Source organism: Ahaetulla prasina, chromosome 12, assembly GCF_028640845.1.
Source record: "Ahaetulla prasina isolate Xishuangbanna chromosome 12, ASM2864084v1, whole genome shotgun sequence".
Taxonomy (NCBI): Eukaryota; Metazoa; Chordata; class Lepidosauria; order Squamata; family Colubridae; genus Ahaetulla; species Ahaetulla prasina.
In genome coordinates, this window is record NC_080550.1 from 26,504,498 (window position 1) to 26,519,535 (window position 15,038).

The following is a 15,038-nucleotide window of genomic DNA, read 5'->3' on the forward strand; positions in this document are numbered from 1 at the left end:
TTGTCTTCACATGCAAACCAGGAATCTAGTTTCTTAAACAAACCACAGAATCACAGTTTTGATAGAGATTTGGCTGGTAGCAGGCTGGAACATTTAACTAGAATGTTCAGGACAGATATTTAATCTTACTATTACAGAATATATAAATGTGCCTGTGGAATGGGAAATCAATCCGAATAGAGCTGGAAGGGACCTCAGAGCGGTGGTGAAATCCAAATTTTTTTACTACCAGTTCAGTGGGGGTGGCTTGGTGGGGCATGGCAGGGGAAAGATATTGCAAAATTTCCATTCCCACCCCATTCTGGGCCCAGCTAGAGGCGGTATTTGCCAGTTCTCCGAAGTACTCAAAATTTTTGCTACTAGTTCTCCAGAACCTGTCAGAACCTGCTGGATTTCACCGCTGCCTCAGGGGTCTTCTATTCAACCCCCTGCTCAAGCAGGAGACCCTGTTCCATTTCAGACAAGTGGCTGTCCACTTTCTTCTTAAAAACCTCCAGTGATGGAGCACCCACAACTTCTGGTGGCAAGCTGTTCCACTGGTTAATTGTCCTCACTGTTAGGAAGCTTCTCCTTAATTGGCTTAGGACCCGGGTACTTACGGGACCGCCTGCTGTTACCTTATGCCTCCCACCGACCCGTACGCTCTCACAGAGAGGGTCTTCTCAGGGTGCCGTCCGCCAAACAATGTCGGCTGGCGGCCCCCAGGGGAAGGTCCTTCTCTGTGGGGGCTCCTACGCTCTGGAACGAGCTTCCCCCTGGCCTACGCCAAGTGCCTGATCTTCGGACCTTTCGCCGTGAGCTAAAAACATACTTATTTATTCAAGCGGGACTGGCTTAATAGTTTTTATTAATTTTAATTGGGGTTTTATTGTGTTAGGGTTTTTTAATTTTTTAATTTTTTAATTTTTTAAATTTTTAATGTCGCCCTTTTTTTCTAATATGCTTTGTTTTAAATTTCTGTTTTAATTGTATATATACTGTTTTTTTATCTTTTTGGCTGTACACCGCCCTGAGTCCTTCGGGAGAAGGGCAATATAAAAATTTAATAAATAAATAAATTAATTAATTAATTAATTAATTAATTAATTCCAGGTTGCTTTTCTCCTTGATTAGTTTCTATCCATTGTTTTTTGTCTTTCTTTGGTGCTTTGGAAAATAAGTTGACCCCCGTCTCATTTTGTGGCAGCCTCTCAAATACTGGAATACTGCTATCAGGTCACTCCTAGTCCTTCTTTTCTCTAGACTAGCCAAACCCAAATCCTGCAACTATTCTTCATGTTTTTATCTCCAGGCCCTTAATCATCTTAGTTGCTCTTCTTTGCACTTTTCCCAAAGTCTCAGCATCTTTTTTGTAATGTGCTGACCAAAACTGGATGCAGATTTCCAGGTGTGGCCTAACTAAGGATTTATAAAGCAGTACTAATATTTCACATGTAATATTAATTCTATGCCTCTGTTTATGCAACCAAGGATCGTATTAGCTTTTTTGGCTACTGCCACACACTGCTGACTCATATTTAAGCGATCGCCCACTAGGATACCAAGGTCCCTCTCACAGTTACTGTTTTTGAGTTGAGTTTTGCGTAATCTATACTTGCACCTTTGGCTTTTCCTGCCTCAGTGTAAAACCTTTCTTTTCTCCACATTAAATTTAATGATGTTGCATAGGGCCCATTGTTCAAGTCTGTCAAGGTCTTTTTGGATCCTGACTTGTCTTCTGGGGTGTTGGCTATTCCTGCCAGCTTAGTGTCATCTGCAAATTTGACGAGTTCCCCTTCTATTCCCTCATCTGAGTCATTAATGAAGATATTGAAGAGTTTCAAAAACGAGTATTGAGAATAACAAAATGAAGTTTAGAAAACTGTCACAACTGCTTAGATGGTCACTTTGAGAAGGACAAATGCAATGGGGGCTGGCTGTCAAATGGCTGTTTATATCCACCCTGCCCCAGATTACCTTGGGGCAAGATTCAGGGGAGTGATCTGGCAGACTTCTGCCCCACTCATCCTTGTGAGTGTCTGGGTGCACCTGGCTGGGCATTATGATACAAAATGGTGTGACTTTGGATTTGATTCCAGCTGAAAGTTCTTCCCCCACACAAAGGAAATAAATAAAATTGCACCATGTTACCCTTGTTTGAAGTGATATAGCTACAGAGCCACAAAGCCACAGTGGATGGCTTGTAGACACATTTGCCATTTCAAGATGTCATTGATGAATGTCTGGCAGAACAGATGATCAAACCGTTGCTTGAGCCTCTTTAACAGAATAACAGAGTTGGAAGAGACCTTGGGGGTCTCTTCTAGTCCAACCCCCTGTTCAAGCAGGAAACCCTCTACCATCTCAGACAAATGGTTGTCCAAGCTCTTCCTGAAAACCTCCAGCGATGGAGCACCCACAACTTCTGAAGGCAAGATGTTCTACCGATTAATTGTTCTAACTGTCAGGAAATTTCTCCTTAATTCTAGGTTGCTTCTCTCCTTGATTAGTTACCACCCATTACATCTTGCTTCAGGTGCTTTGGAGATTTAGCCATGGAGGAGATGTTACACATTTGAAAACTAAGAAACCCCAGCAGCAAAAAGCCATCCTGGAGGAAGTGCCTATTCCCGTCTGCCTTGCTAGCTTGCATCTCCACTTCATCTCCCAGGCTATCCCCACATGAAGGGCAGCCCCTGGCCACCAACAGTTCTCCAGTCTGGAGGAAAAGAAGGCTAGAGGTAGAAGCCCTCGTGGCAATAGCCGTAGTAAAATGATGGTGAGAGGGGAAGTCACTTTTGCTCTTGCTGCTCAGCTTATTGCTGAGCAAATTAGAACACAGAAGGAACTAGGAAGGTCATCCATTGGTGTCTATTGCTTGTTGTCCTTATATCTAGGCTTGAATTTTTAGGTGAAAGACAGGACCACCTGGAAGTGATTACCAAATATGGACGTCTAAGAGGCAAACTGGCTGACGTGGAGGGCATGGATGAGCCTGTGAAGAGCTTTCTTGGGATCCCATTTGCCAAACCCCCAACTGGATCCTTGAGATTTTCCCCACCACAACCAGCTGAACCCTGGAGCCACGTGAGAGACGCCACATCCCACCCCCCACTGTAAGGTCTTCCTTCAATGCTTGAATGGTGAAATCAATCAGAATTGCTTTAACTTTACTTCAGATAGATTGCACTGCATTTCATATTTTAACAAGAATGTTTTAAACTAATTTAAGTTATTAGGACTGTGCTGAGCCCAGTGGGCATATCAGGGGTATATGATGTACATCATTGTGGCAATCCATGATGGAAATGTCCCCGGATCAGTTATGTTCCTCTCAGTTTTAAGTGTATTATCTTCCACAAGATAATACATTCAGTTATTTACAATGAGACATTGGAAAGATACAACCTCCATGACACTTCATTATTCACTCGTAATTTACTCTTATTCTTTCTCCAAGTTTTCCCTTTATGTTTAATCAAAAACAAGGGGGAAACGTGTAATTCAGTTTCTCCTCCAAGGATGGAGAGAGGATGCCACTGAAGGATGAAGTCCATCCCTCTATTTCTCCTTCAACTTCCCCAGGCTCTGAGGCAGGCCTTTCTCCAAGGTGAGAAACGGGATGTGCAAGTCTGGAGCATCTGGAGCTGAAGCAATGGAAAAACAGAACATGCATATTTCAAAAAACATCTGTTTGTAAGAGTGTCTCAATTGAATAACAGAATAGCAGAATAATAAGAGTTGGAAGGGACCTTGGAGGTCTTTTAGTCCAACCCTTCTACAAGCAGGAGACTCTACTATTCTAGACAAATGGCTGTCTGGTCTCTTCTTTAAAAGCTCCAGTGATGGGAGGGAAGCCATCCACTGGTTCATTGTTCTCACTGTCAGGAAAATTCTTCTTGCTTCTAGGTTACTTCTCTCCTTGATTAGTTTCCATCCATTGCTTCTTGTCCTGCCTTCTGGTGCTTTGAAAAACAGGTTGATTTCCCCATCCCTTGTGGCAGCCCCTCAAATACTGGAACACTGCTATCATGTCACCCCTAATCCTTCTTTTCACTAGACTACACATACTCAATTCTTGCAACCGTTCTTTGTATGTTTTAGCTTCCACTCCACTAATCATTTTTGCTGTTCTTCCCTGCACCCTTTCCAGAGTTTCAACATCTTTTTTATAATGTGGTGACCAAAACTGGATGCAGTCACCACAATATAAAACTCTGAGTGCAATAAAGCATAAGGTAAGCTGAGATTTTTCCCAGCCACCTTGCTTAAAAATAATCATTGGCTGCACAAAGCTTTCAAAAAGAAGGCGCTGGAGGAAGCTTTGTGTACTAGTTCCTCCTCATTGGCATGTTCAAATGTGACCCACCAACCTTTGATCCAGTAAAACTACATCAAATTGTACCACACCAAATTGTTGCTTTCGCCAGAAAATGTGACTTCATCCTTGAGACAAGGAAGGATGACTTTAAACTGCTCCAGGGATGGGTGGGATGAGATGGACATCCTGAGACCACCGGAGAAGAAAGTTGTGCCTGGCTGGATGCCAATGGTGAGGAGAGAAAGCAATCCTATGCATGACCCAACCTTTAATTCACAAGAGCAGCAAAAGACAAGTTGCTGGGCAGGTGGGAAAAGAGGGTGGAACACCCAAGTCTGTCTCTTTTGACATTTCCATCAAAGTTAATCTATCCCTGACAAGTTTGTAAAAAAAAAATAATCATAGTGTATTTCAAATACTGCACACTGAATGGAAAAACCACTGTGATGACAACATGTAAAAAGAAGTATGCAGTAGCTGCTCTAGTTCTACTGGTGCTCAAGAAAGCCAGCCAAGCCTTCTACAGCGGTCAGGCCCTTGATGTCTTACGAGGGATGTATTGCATTATTGATGGTTCACGCTGAGATACCATCCAGGCAGGCAGTGGCCTCTGCTCTTTTGGGCGTAAATGCATTCCTCTGCATCTCAAAAATGGGCTGGAAGGTAAGACAATACGCAGGAAAGATATTTAATTGAATGGAAAAAATGGATTGATTATCTACAAAACAGATATCAGATCAAGAAATATCAGATTGCCTTTGAATAATTAGAAAGTTATTTTATGTAATGGGGAGGGGGTTGGGAGATGAAAAGCTTTGGATGAGGTTAATTGGATTGGAAGGGAAAATTTTATTCTATGTTTGGTGTATGTATAACAATACCTTGTGATTGACCGGGAAGCCGGGGAGGAGGGGAAGGGGTTTTCTGGGAGGAGGGGGGAAAAAGGGGGGGAAAATGTCTTTGTTTTTTTTTAAACTTTTTCAATAAAAAAAAAATGGGCTGGAAGGGTCTCAAAAAAAAAAAAAGTGATGGGGGGGAGCGGGGAGCCAAGCCTTAAATGGCTTGGGATGGAAAGAATGGCAGAGCTATGAAGTTGAGCAATTGCCTGACTGGGGTGGGGGCTGCCATCCAGAACCAGCTTTTCCAGTTCAGTCACTGGGAGTAGCACCAGAGCCTCAGGGAGTGGGTAATATTGTGGAGACACTGGCCCACCTGCAGAGATGCCTGCTTCTTGCCAGCAAAGTGCTCCCCCCTCAGAAGTGCTGCTGGGGGGGGTGGAGGGTGACAATTGCCTGCCAGACTCCCTTTGCCAGGTTGACCCTTGAGATCCCCAAAGGGCTCCTGATGCCGACAGGCATATTTTTGTATTGTGCTCAAGGTGCCTCCAAGACCTGGGATGGCTGGATGCTTTAAAGGAGATCATGAATATAACGCTGCCCAACCTGACGGTGTCTGAAGATTGTCTCTACCTGAACATTTTCACCCCAGACATGGAGGCTAAATTGCCTGTAGGTAAAATTGTAAATCAGTTTCCTTTCTGTCTCTTTCTCTTAGCTTTTCTTGCATGCCACACATTCCTTGAAGCATCTAACCCCAACTAAATCGGAAGATTCAATCTAAGTTGGTCGCTGGAATCAGAGATTTTTTTCTTCCGAGCTTTCAGACTTGTGCTGGAGCCCATCTTCAGGGAACTTCTCTCTAACAGATTGTGTGCTTTTGTCGTGTCCCATTCCTCCGCTGACGGCCGGGTCAGGGAAATCCGAATCAGGCTTGCCTCTGCAGCTCTGCCCAAAGTCCTAGCAAAGTCCTCAGAGCAGGCAGAAGACCAGTAAGTGACTTCAGCAAGATAAGTTCGACTTTGCCTGACTCAGAGACTGCCAGAAAGCAGATCCTTTATATAGGCCATGGGGTGTGGCTCCATGACTCAGCATTCATTAAGGCCTGCCCCTCCCTTCCTTCTGTTGCCTCCGCCTATCCAATCTTCTGATGCGAGGGTCACTCCAATCAGCTGTTGGAAATAAACCCTTCTCAGGCTCACATGCTGTGGAGGAGGGGGAGGGGTCTAGCTGCTCCGTTTGCCTGGGCATGGAGTCAGGGCTGGGCCGGGAGGTGCTCCTTCTTCTGCAGTTTGTCTGGGCATGGAGCCAGGACTGGGGCCGGGAGGCATACATTCCTCCGTGTTCGGGAGCAGATAAGAAGGCCCCGGCTGCTCTGAGGGCGGGCAAGACACAACAGCTTTTCTCTGTGTAGTATTCTTAGTGCCTGTTGTATGCGGCTTTTTAGATAATGATTGGGGTGTGTTGATGGCTGGGGTTTAAATCATTAACAGTCATTTGCTTGTGCTGCCCAGCCCTTGCCTTTTAAGTACTTGACAGGCTGGTAGTAAATTGGCACTCCTGTTGACTGATGAGGGGCTTGTTTCTCAGGCTTCAATCATTTCACTGGCTGTTTTTGTGCCTGCTGGTCCAACAATCTTAGTAGCTGCAAAATTGAATGTGTGACCTTGTTCATTGCAGTGTGAGGCTACCAATGAGTTCGTGTCTCCTCGTCTTGACCCCTCGCTTGTGTTCTTGCAATCTGGTGGTTAGCTTCCTGTCTGTCCTACATAGTCATAGGGCAGTGGTGAAATCCAAATTAGTCAGCACAGACTTTCAAGGGAGAGGGAATTACCCTGCCCTGCCCTGGTGCTTTACACCTTTTTGTCTGTGAAACAGATCTCACACATCGTTTTCTGTGTTACACCAGAGATGGGGGGCTCGGAGGGATGGAGTTGGGTGTAGGAGACTTAGCTGTTGTTGGGGTATCTGAGGTGGAGAAGGTAGCGATAGTTGACAGTGGTCTCCTCTCAAACCTGCAGTACCTCTCAAACACATTCAGGTCATTTGCCAGTTGCCAATTCTCTTCTGCGAGGGAGGGAGGTCGGTCTGCTGCAGCCAGTGATATTTTTCAGGCTTTTCCATACTTGCGGTTCATTTGTGGAGAACTGATTCCTCAGCTTTTCAGAGGAGCTTCTCGTTGCCCTGATCTCCCTTGTTAATACATTCCTAGTCTGTTTGCACAACATTCTATCTCCTTTCCTGTAGACTTTGTCACAGCGTTGACACTTGAGCTTAGCTTTGAACCAAGGTTATTATTACGTAGTTCCATAAAGTTTTGGTCTGCACACACAAGTCCTCCTAAAAGCTAAGGTGGGATGTCACGGTGTCAATGAGTTCATCCAAATTTGCTGAGGCAACTTCAAAAATGTTCCAGTCTGTGCAGCCGAGGCAAGCCTGTAGCTTTAATTTTCCTGTTTAATTTGCCTGCTGCTACCGAATACCTCTCACCGACCCGTGCACTCTCACAGAGAGGGACTCCTCAGGGTGCCGTCAGCTAGGCAGTGTCGTCTGGCGACACCCAGGGGAAGGGCCTTCTCTCTGGGGGCTCCCATCTTCTGGAACGAACTCCCCCCAGGACTTCGTCAACTTCCGGACCTCCGAACCTTCCGCCGCGAGCTTAAAACATATTTATTCATTTGCGCAGGACTGGACTAGGTTTTAAATTTATATTGATTTTAATTGGTTTTAGTATTTATATCATTTTTAATTAATTTGGCTTTAGAATAAGGTTTTTAATTGTGATCTTAATTTGTATTTATATGTTTTTATTGGCCTGTGAACCGCCCTGAGTCCCTCGGGAGATAGGGCAGTATACAAATTTGATTAAATAAATAAATAAAATAATAAATCCAAGATTTCACTGTTTCAACTGTTTTGTGATTTTAATTCTTTGCCTGTAAACAGGTACAAGGTGAACCATGCAATGATCGGAGTGGCCCACAGCTGCTCTTGGTAGGGAGCGAGAGGCATCATATTGAGCAGCAATGGTCTAAAACAGGGGTCCCCGACCTTTCGGACCTCAAGGACCGCTAAATTCATATTTTAAAATCCTGCGGACCACTAATATGATCTGCCTAATGACTGGCTGGGTGGCTCGGCTAGGTGGTCATGTGACTGGGTGGGCATGGCCAACTCGATGTCACTCATGTCAAGGGGCGGCTCGCCAGCCTCTACTCACCCCTCTCCTCCCAGCCACTCCTCACCTGCCCGCCTGGGATCCTTAATGCCCCAACAGGAAGCAGTTGTTGGAGTGAAAGATTTGGCAAAAGAGCTCAGTTAAAATTGGATCTGGCCAAGAAAGAGGCTCATCAGAAGAACCTCACTGAGGACTAGGAACATAGGCTTTCCAAGCAAGGCCAGGTACCGGCACCTGGAGGCTCAGCGGGCTGAGATGGTCAGCCAGTTCCAGGCCATGATGCAGTCCCACTGGAACAAGGCCTTCCGGCTCTTTGCTACCAATGGCACTTCCCTGCAGCCTTCGCCAAAGCCAGGAGGCTGAAGCAGACCTCAAGTCAGAATTTCCGCCCCCCTCCAACCCACACAAAAAGACCCCAAAGGGGGAGATTCTCTGCAGCAACACAAATGTTCATTGCACGTATCTGTCCCAGGGGCTGTAGTTTGAGGACCCCTGATTTAAATATAATATAAATATAAAAAATGCAAATAATTTTTCTGCGGACCACCAAAATTTTCTCGCGGACCACCAGTTGGTGACTGCTGGTCTAAAACATTTGTGTGTCTGGTGAGGCAGCTAACAGGCTGAGTGCATCTTGGCAGCTCCTGGCTTAGGTGAGCACTGCTGAAATCACCTGATACAATGAGTAGGGAGTCTGGATATCTCTGTTCAGCCCACTGGATTTGGCCACTTAAGGTTTGCAATGCCTTGTTTATGCCAGCTTGTTATGTAGAGCCCAGCCAAGGTGAATGAAGAAAACTCTCCAGAGAGAGGGGGGCTGTAGTAGGAGATGCAATTAAATAGCAGTATTTCTAAGTCCACATCACAAAATTTCTTTAGTGTAGCGACGTTTTTATGCCATTGGTTGTTAATATAAAAGCAGATACCTCCTCCTTTCTATTTGCTGGAAGTTTCTGCAATGTTACCCCCTCTTTGAATCTGAAATCCTGTGATTCGCCAGCAGCTATTGTTAATGGAATTGTTCAGTCACGTTTAAGTGAAGCAGAGGGCTGCTGAGTTGGAAAAGTCTGCGTTACTATTTAAAAGGAGCAGTATGAAGAATAAAGTTAAGGGGAGAATCTGATTTGTTACAATTTTTCCACAATTGCCCCTTTTGTATTTATTTATTTATTTATTCAAATTTATATACCGCCCTATCTCCCGAAGGACTCAGGGCGGTATTATATACATGTAGAATAGAATAGAATAGAATAGAATTTTATTGGCCAAGTGTGATTGGACACACAAGGAATTTGTCTTGGTGCATATGCTCTCAGTGTACATAAAAGAAAAGATACGTTCATCAAGGTACAACATTTACAACACAATTGATGATCAATATAGCAATATAAATCATAAGGATTGCCAGCAACAAGTTATAGTCATAAAGTCATAAGTGGAAAGAGATTGGTGATGGCAAGATTTATCAGAGCAGAACCCACATTTTTCATTTCTTCAAGACAGAATTCTTTTCCTGTTTCTTAGGGAAGGGAGGAAAAGAGAAGAGAAGGGAACGGAGGTTTCTCCACACCTTGCTCTGCTGGTTAGGCAAACCCAGGTGGGATTGATCAGAGCTCTTACAGTTCACAGGCCATGTCTGGCTCCCTTCCAACGATCTTATTCTGTTATTCCCATTAAACATAGACTTCTAGTTAAATTTTTATTTATTTGACTAAGAAGAACTAACAACTCTAATAGAAAACCCCCATTAAAACTATTAGGCCAGCCCTGCGCAATGGAACAAAAATGTCTTCAGCTCGTGTCGGAAGGTCCGGAGGTCAGGGAGTTGACTTATCCCTGGAGGCAGCTCGTTCCAGAGGGCAGGGCCCCCCACGGAGAAGGCCCTCCCCCTGGGGGTCGCCAGCCGGCATTGTCTGACCGACGGCACCCTGAGGAGACCCTCCCTATTAACCCATTAATCAATTGAATGTTTGCACAGAGATAAAACAATTAAAATTTTGCCAGATCAATCACTTCAGTGATGGTCAATTTTCTGCTCTATTTTCTAGGTGATGGTTTGGCTTCATGGAGGTGGCCTGGTCATTGGCGGGGCTTCGCTCTACGATGGATCCGCCTTGTCCGCTTATGGAAATGTGGTGGTGGTCGTGGTTCAGTACCGGCTAGGGATTCTTGGATTCCTCAGGTAAAATAAGTTGTAAGACCTAAGAAAACATCCCAAATTGCATCCGGTCAGCCCATTTCCTGTACTTGGGCCCAGGCAGCTTAGCTGACTTTTATGGTTTGCAAATGCCTGCAGAATAAAGCTCCTATAAGCAATTCTAAAGCAGCCATCTATTCCGCCATTAATCTACGTATAACAAAGGCAGCTTTCAGAAAACGTCCCATGATTGGCACTTGGGAACTTACTTGAAAACTGCCAATAGCAGAGTGGCGGCTTGGAGCTTGGAAAACAGCTATGTGGAACTTAGAGCATTTGCAGACCCCATTTTTACCTGTTTTATTTTGATGCATTTTTCATATCATTGTGGATTTACTATATGAAATGAAATTTACTGCATGAATGAATGATTTTGTGGTCTCTCTCTAATATTTTAGACATTCTTATTTAAGTCATCCTGGTCGTGATTTGAAGAGAGGAGCTGAAATCTATATAAATAAAAGAAAAATGTGAAAATTGAAAAAAACAAACCCCAGGAATGGTTTGCATAGACGAGCACTGTGAACAGAAAAGAGGGAGGGGGAAATGGAGAATCTAACAGGCAGGAATCCACTTCCAGAAGGGAAAGCAGGTAGGATAGAATGAGGAGCACATTTTGGAACAGGATAAGCTGCAGGCAGGCAGGAGGAAGAAAAGGGGAAGGTCGCTTTCTGTTCTGAAGGCATTCACGGTGTTTCTGTAGAAAAGGTTCCTCAACATTCAGAAATTCTGGTAGCCTATTTTCAATTAACATGTTTGATTGAAAAGCTTGAGCTTTTTTACTGTTCATGGTATTTCATACCTTTTAATAAAATACGTTAGAAAAGGTCAGGGCTGCCTCTACCCAGTTCCTGGGAAAGAAAAGCCCTTGGCTCTACAGGATAGAGAAAATGTACTTTTACTAGGATAGAAGTGAATACAGCTAAGTCAGGCAAGATCTGAAGCAAGAACGTGCAAAGCATCAAATCGAAATAAACCTAGAATCCCACCCCACCCCCGTAGCCAGGCAACCAGAGTTCAGTCATTGGCCAGAAGATATTTTGGGAAAGGCTCTGATTCTGCTCCATTGTTACTCCCTTCTGCATGCCGAAGCTAGAAGAATTGGCCTTGAAGATGACAAGCAAAGTCCAGGCTGGCAGTTGCAAAGCTTTACAAAAAATTTCTACTGTCTCCACCTGCACGCTTCCCCCCCAAGTGCTCACGGCTCACACACACACACCCAATTTCCATGGCAGCTGGCAGCAAGCTGGCAAGCAAGCAGAGATGCCTGCTGACGTTGCTCCTCTAGATCATTCATCCAGAAAATAATAATAACAACAGCAGCAGCAGCAGCAGCAGCACTAACAAAATACCACGATCTGCAAATTGAAGTTGAGCGATTGTGGAGGAAGAAACCGATGGTTGTACCAATAGTAATAGGAGCCCTTGGAGCAACACCCAAAGGGCTGCCTGGATACGTGGAAATTCTGAACTTCTCAGACTCGAATATCCTCACTTTGCAAAAAAACCGCCTTACTCAGAACTACCAATATACTCAGACGTTACCTTAACAACTCTTAGGCCCTTGGTTAGGACTTAGATTGTTAAGTTTTTAACCAGTCCCAAATGCGAATCAAATTGAAGATTAAATCAATAAAATAACAAGAACAACAATAATCATAATATCTTTAAATGTTCAGTTGACTGAGTTTCATGTTTAATGAATAAACATTTATTATAGTACTAATAATTCAATTAGGCATTAAGAGGGGTTCCCGCTCCATCTCTTCCTCAATATTATAACTGGTTAAGAAATGCCCAGAACAAAAAAGGATCCTTTTCTTGACTGCCTACTCTGAGCTGTTCTTCTTTCAGCACTGGCTCCCAAGAAGCCCCGGGAAACTGGGGGCTCCTGGACCAAGTAGCAGCCCTCCAATGGGTTCAGGAAAACATTGAGGCTTTCGGAGGAGACCCCTCCTGCGTGACTATCTTTGGAGAGTCTGCCGGAGGATTCAGCGTAGGGGCTCAGGTGAGTACGTGATGTCAAAGTAGCTGAAAGATGTTTGACAGAGCACATCCCATTCAATCCCTTGTTTTGGGCCATGGACATTCAGAGTTAGTTTGAAAACTTTTTGCAACTTGGGGAGGGGGGTTACAGATCCAATAAGAGATTACCCTCCAGATATCCTTATCTCATCAGAAGCTCTGCTTCTGTTTAATTTTCTTGTGTCCTTCACTGCTTGATCTCTCCTTTTCCAGCTTCCTTTGCTCCTGGCTTTAAAGCTTTTTGTATCTCTTGGGTAAGGTCTGCCTCTGATGCTTTCTGTTTAAATCAATAATCTGTACAGATACAGATTATTTTTAGTAATAATCAGATTAATAATAAAGGTGCAAGTTAGTTGAAATCTGGCTCATTAGCAGTAACTGTGAGAGGGATCTTGGAATCCTAGTAGACAATCACTTAAATATGAGCCAACAGTGTGAGGCAGTAGCCAAAAAAGCCAATGCAATCCTAGGCTGCATTAACAGAGGAAGAGAATCAAGATCTCATGAAGTATTAGTGCCATTTAATAAAGCCTTAATAAGACCACTCTTGCAATACTGCATCCAGTTGTGGTCACCCTATTATAAAAAAGATGTTGAGACTCTGGAGAGAGTGCAGAAAAGAGCCTCCTTGATGATTAGGGGGCTGGAGGCTAAAACGTATGAAGATCAGTTGCAGGAATTGGGCATGGCTGGTCTAGTGAAAGGGAGGACCAGGGGAGACAGGCTATCAGTCCAAAATTGGAGAGGCTGCCACAAAGACCAGGGAGTCAACCTGTTCTCCAAAGCAGTACAAGAAGTGACGGGTAGAAGATTATTAAAGAAAGATCCAACCTGGAGCTAAGGATAATTTTTCTGACAGTGGGGACAATTAATCAGTGGAACAACTTGCCTTCAGATGTTGTGGGTGCTCCATCACTGGAGAATTTTAAGAAGAGACTGGACAGCCATTTGTCCAGAATGGTGCAGGATGTCCTGCTTGTGCAGGGGGTTGGACTAGAAGATCTCAGAAGGTCCTTCCAACTCTGTTATTCTGTTCTATTAAGTTGATTTTAAAATTTTGCCAGTTTTACTTATTTATGCCTCAACCCTATGAGATGGGTTCTAGTACATGAATGAATAAACACCAATAAGTTCCTGTACTCAGGATTGCTTCATAACTGGCTGGGTTTGCACAAGATAAATGACTTGAGTGGGAAACTAGCCTGACTCCTGCAGGACGCAGAACTCCGTGTTCTGGCTAAACCCCAAAAACCCTAAGCAGGGTTAAAACTAAACAAGCTTAGGATGTTGAGGATGCCGCTGCTTCTTCGTTGATTAAGCCCATTGTGCAAATTAGAACCATCAGAGAATAGAATTTAGAATAGATTTTTTTTTTATTGGCCAAATGTGATTGGACACACAAGGAATTTGTCTTGGTGCATATGCTCTCAGTGTACATAAAAGAAAATATACCTTCATCAAGGTACAACATTTACAACACAAATGATGGTCATAGGGTACAATTTAACACTTAATGATACAACACTTAATGATAAGCATAGGGTACAAATAAGCAATCAGGAACAATCAATATCAGTATAAATCATAAGGATTACCAGCAACAAAGTTACAGTCATACAGTCATAAATGGAAAGAGATTGGTGATGGGAACAATGAGAAGATTAATAGTAGTGCAGATTTAGTAAATAGTTTTTGAAAATATTGAGGGAATTATTTGTTTAGCAGAGTGACGGCCTTCGGGAAAAAACTGTTCTTATGTCTAGTTATTCTGGTGTGCAGTGCTCTTTAGTGTCATTTCGGGGGTAGGAATTGAAACAGTTTATGTCTAGGATGTGAGGTAAATATTTTCAAAAAACTCTGGCTGCAGAACTCTGGGGAGGGTATAAGGTTTCTGATCTGCTGGCAGCAACCCAGAAACTGAATTGGTGGTCTTGGCAAACTTTTTCCACTTTTTCAAAAATCTCAACCACTTTTTCAAAAATCTCAAAATTGAAGCAGATATTGAAATGTTCTTGAATGACAAGACTCTTGTGGTGTGCCTCATTTTATCTAAGCAACTTTGGTCAAACCTCAGGATTAAAGTTTAGGAAAACTTCTCTACCTCCTTTAACTGGCTTTACTCTGGATAATAACAGCATTTTTAAAAAGCACACAACCTCACAGGCTTCCATGCCCAATTCCATTGGCACTACAGCTCCAGAGATGAGTTCCTTGTTCAAGAGAAGTTTGATATATTATTATTAAGATCCTTTCAAAAGGTGATGGAATATTATGTTCTTTTCTGACTGTCTGTGCGGGTAGATTTTATCTCCCTTGTCCAAGGGTTTGTTTCACAGAGCGATCTCTGAGAGTGGAACTGTCCAGCTGCCTGGCTTCTTCATCCAGCGTCCAGAAGTCCTTGCTCAAGTAAGTAACCATTGTCTGAGAACTGCACGCTGGTACCTGGCTTTTTACTGTAAATAAAAGCGAGCCATGGATCTGTTAAAACTGGGAAAGAGAGAA

General features: G+C 43.6%; 1 protein-coding gene across 3 annotated transcripts in view; it reads left to right on the forward strand.

The window, feature by feature from the left end:
* The window catches only part of LOC131183986 (fatty acyl-CoA hydrolase precursor, medium chain-like), a 30,149-nt gene that overhangs the window by 1,555 nt on the left and 13,556 nt on the right, over nt 1–15,038 (forward strand). The window contains exons 2-6 of one of the 3 annotated variants that reach the window (XM_058154825.1): nt 2,891–3,095; nt 5,679–5,808; nt 10,363–10,496; nt 12,366–12,519; nt 14,838–14,942. In XM_058154825.1, the coding sequence (XP_058010808.1) occupies nt 2,891–3,095; nt 5,679–5,808; nt 10,363–10,496; nt 12,366–12,519; nt 14,838–14,942 (728 nt within the window). Of the gene's footprint in view, nt 1–2,876; nt 3,096–5,678; nt 5,809–10,362; nt 10,497–12,365; nt 12,520–14,837; nt 14,943–15,038 lie in introns of all 3 variants that reach the window. The other 2 variants (XM_058154826.1, XM_058154827.1) reach the window with 2 other exon arrangements.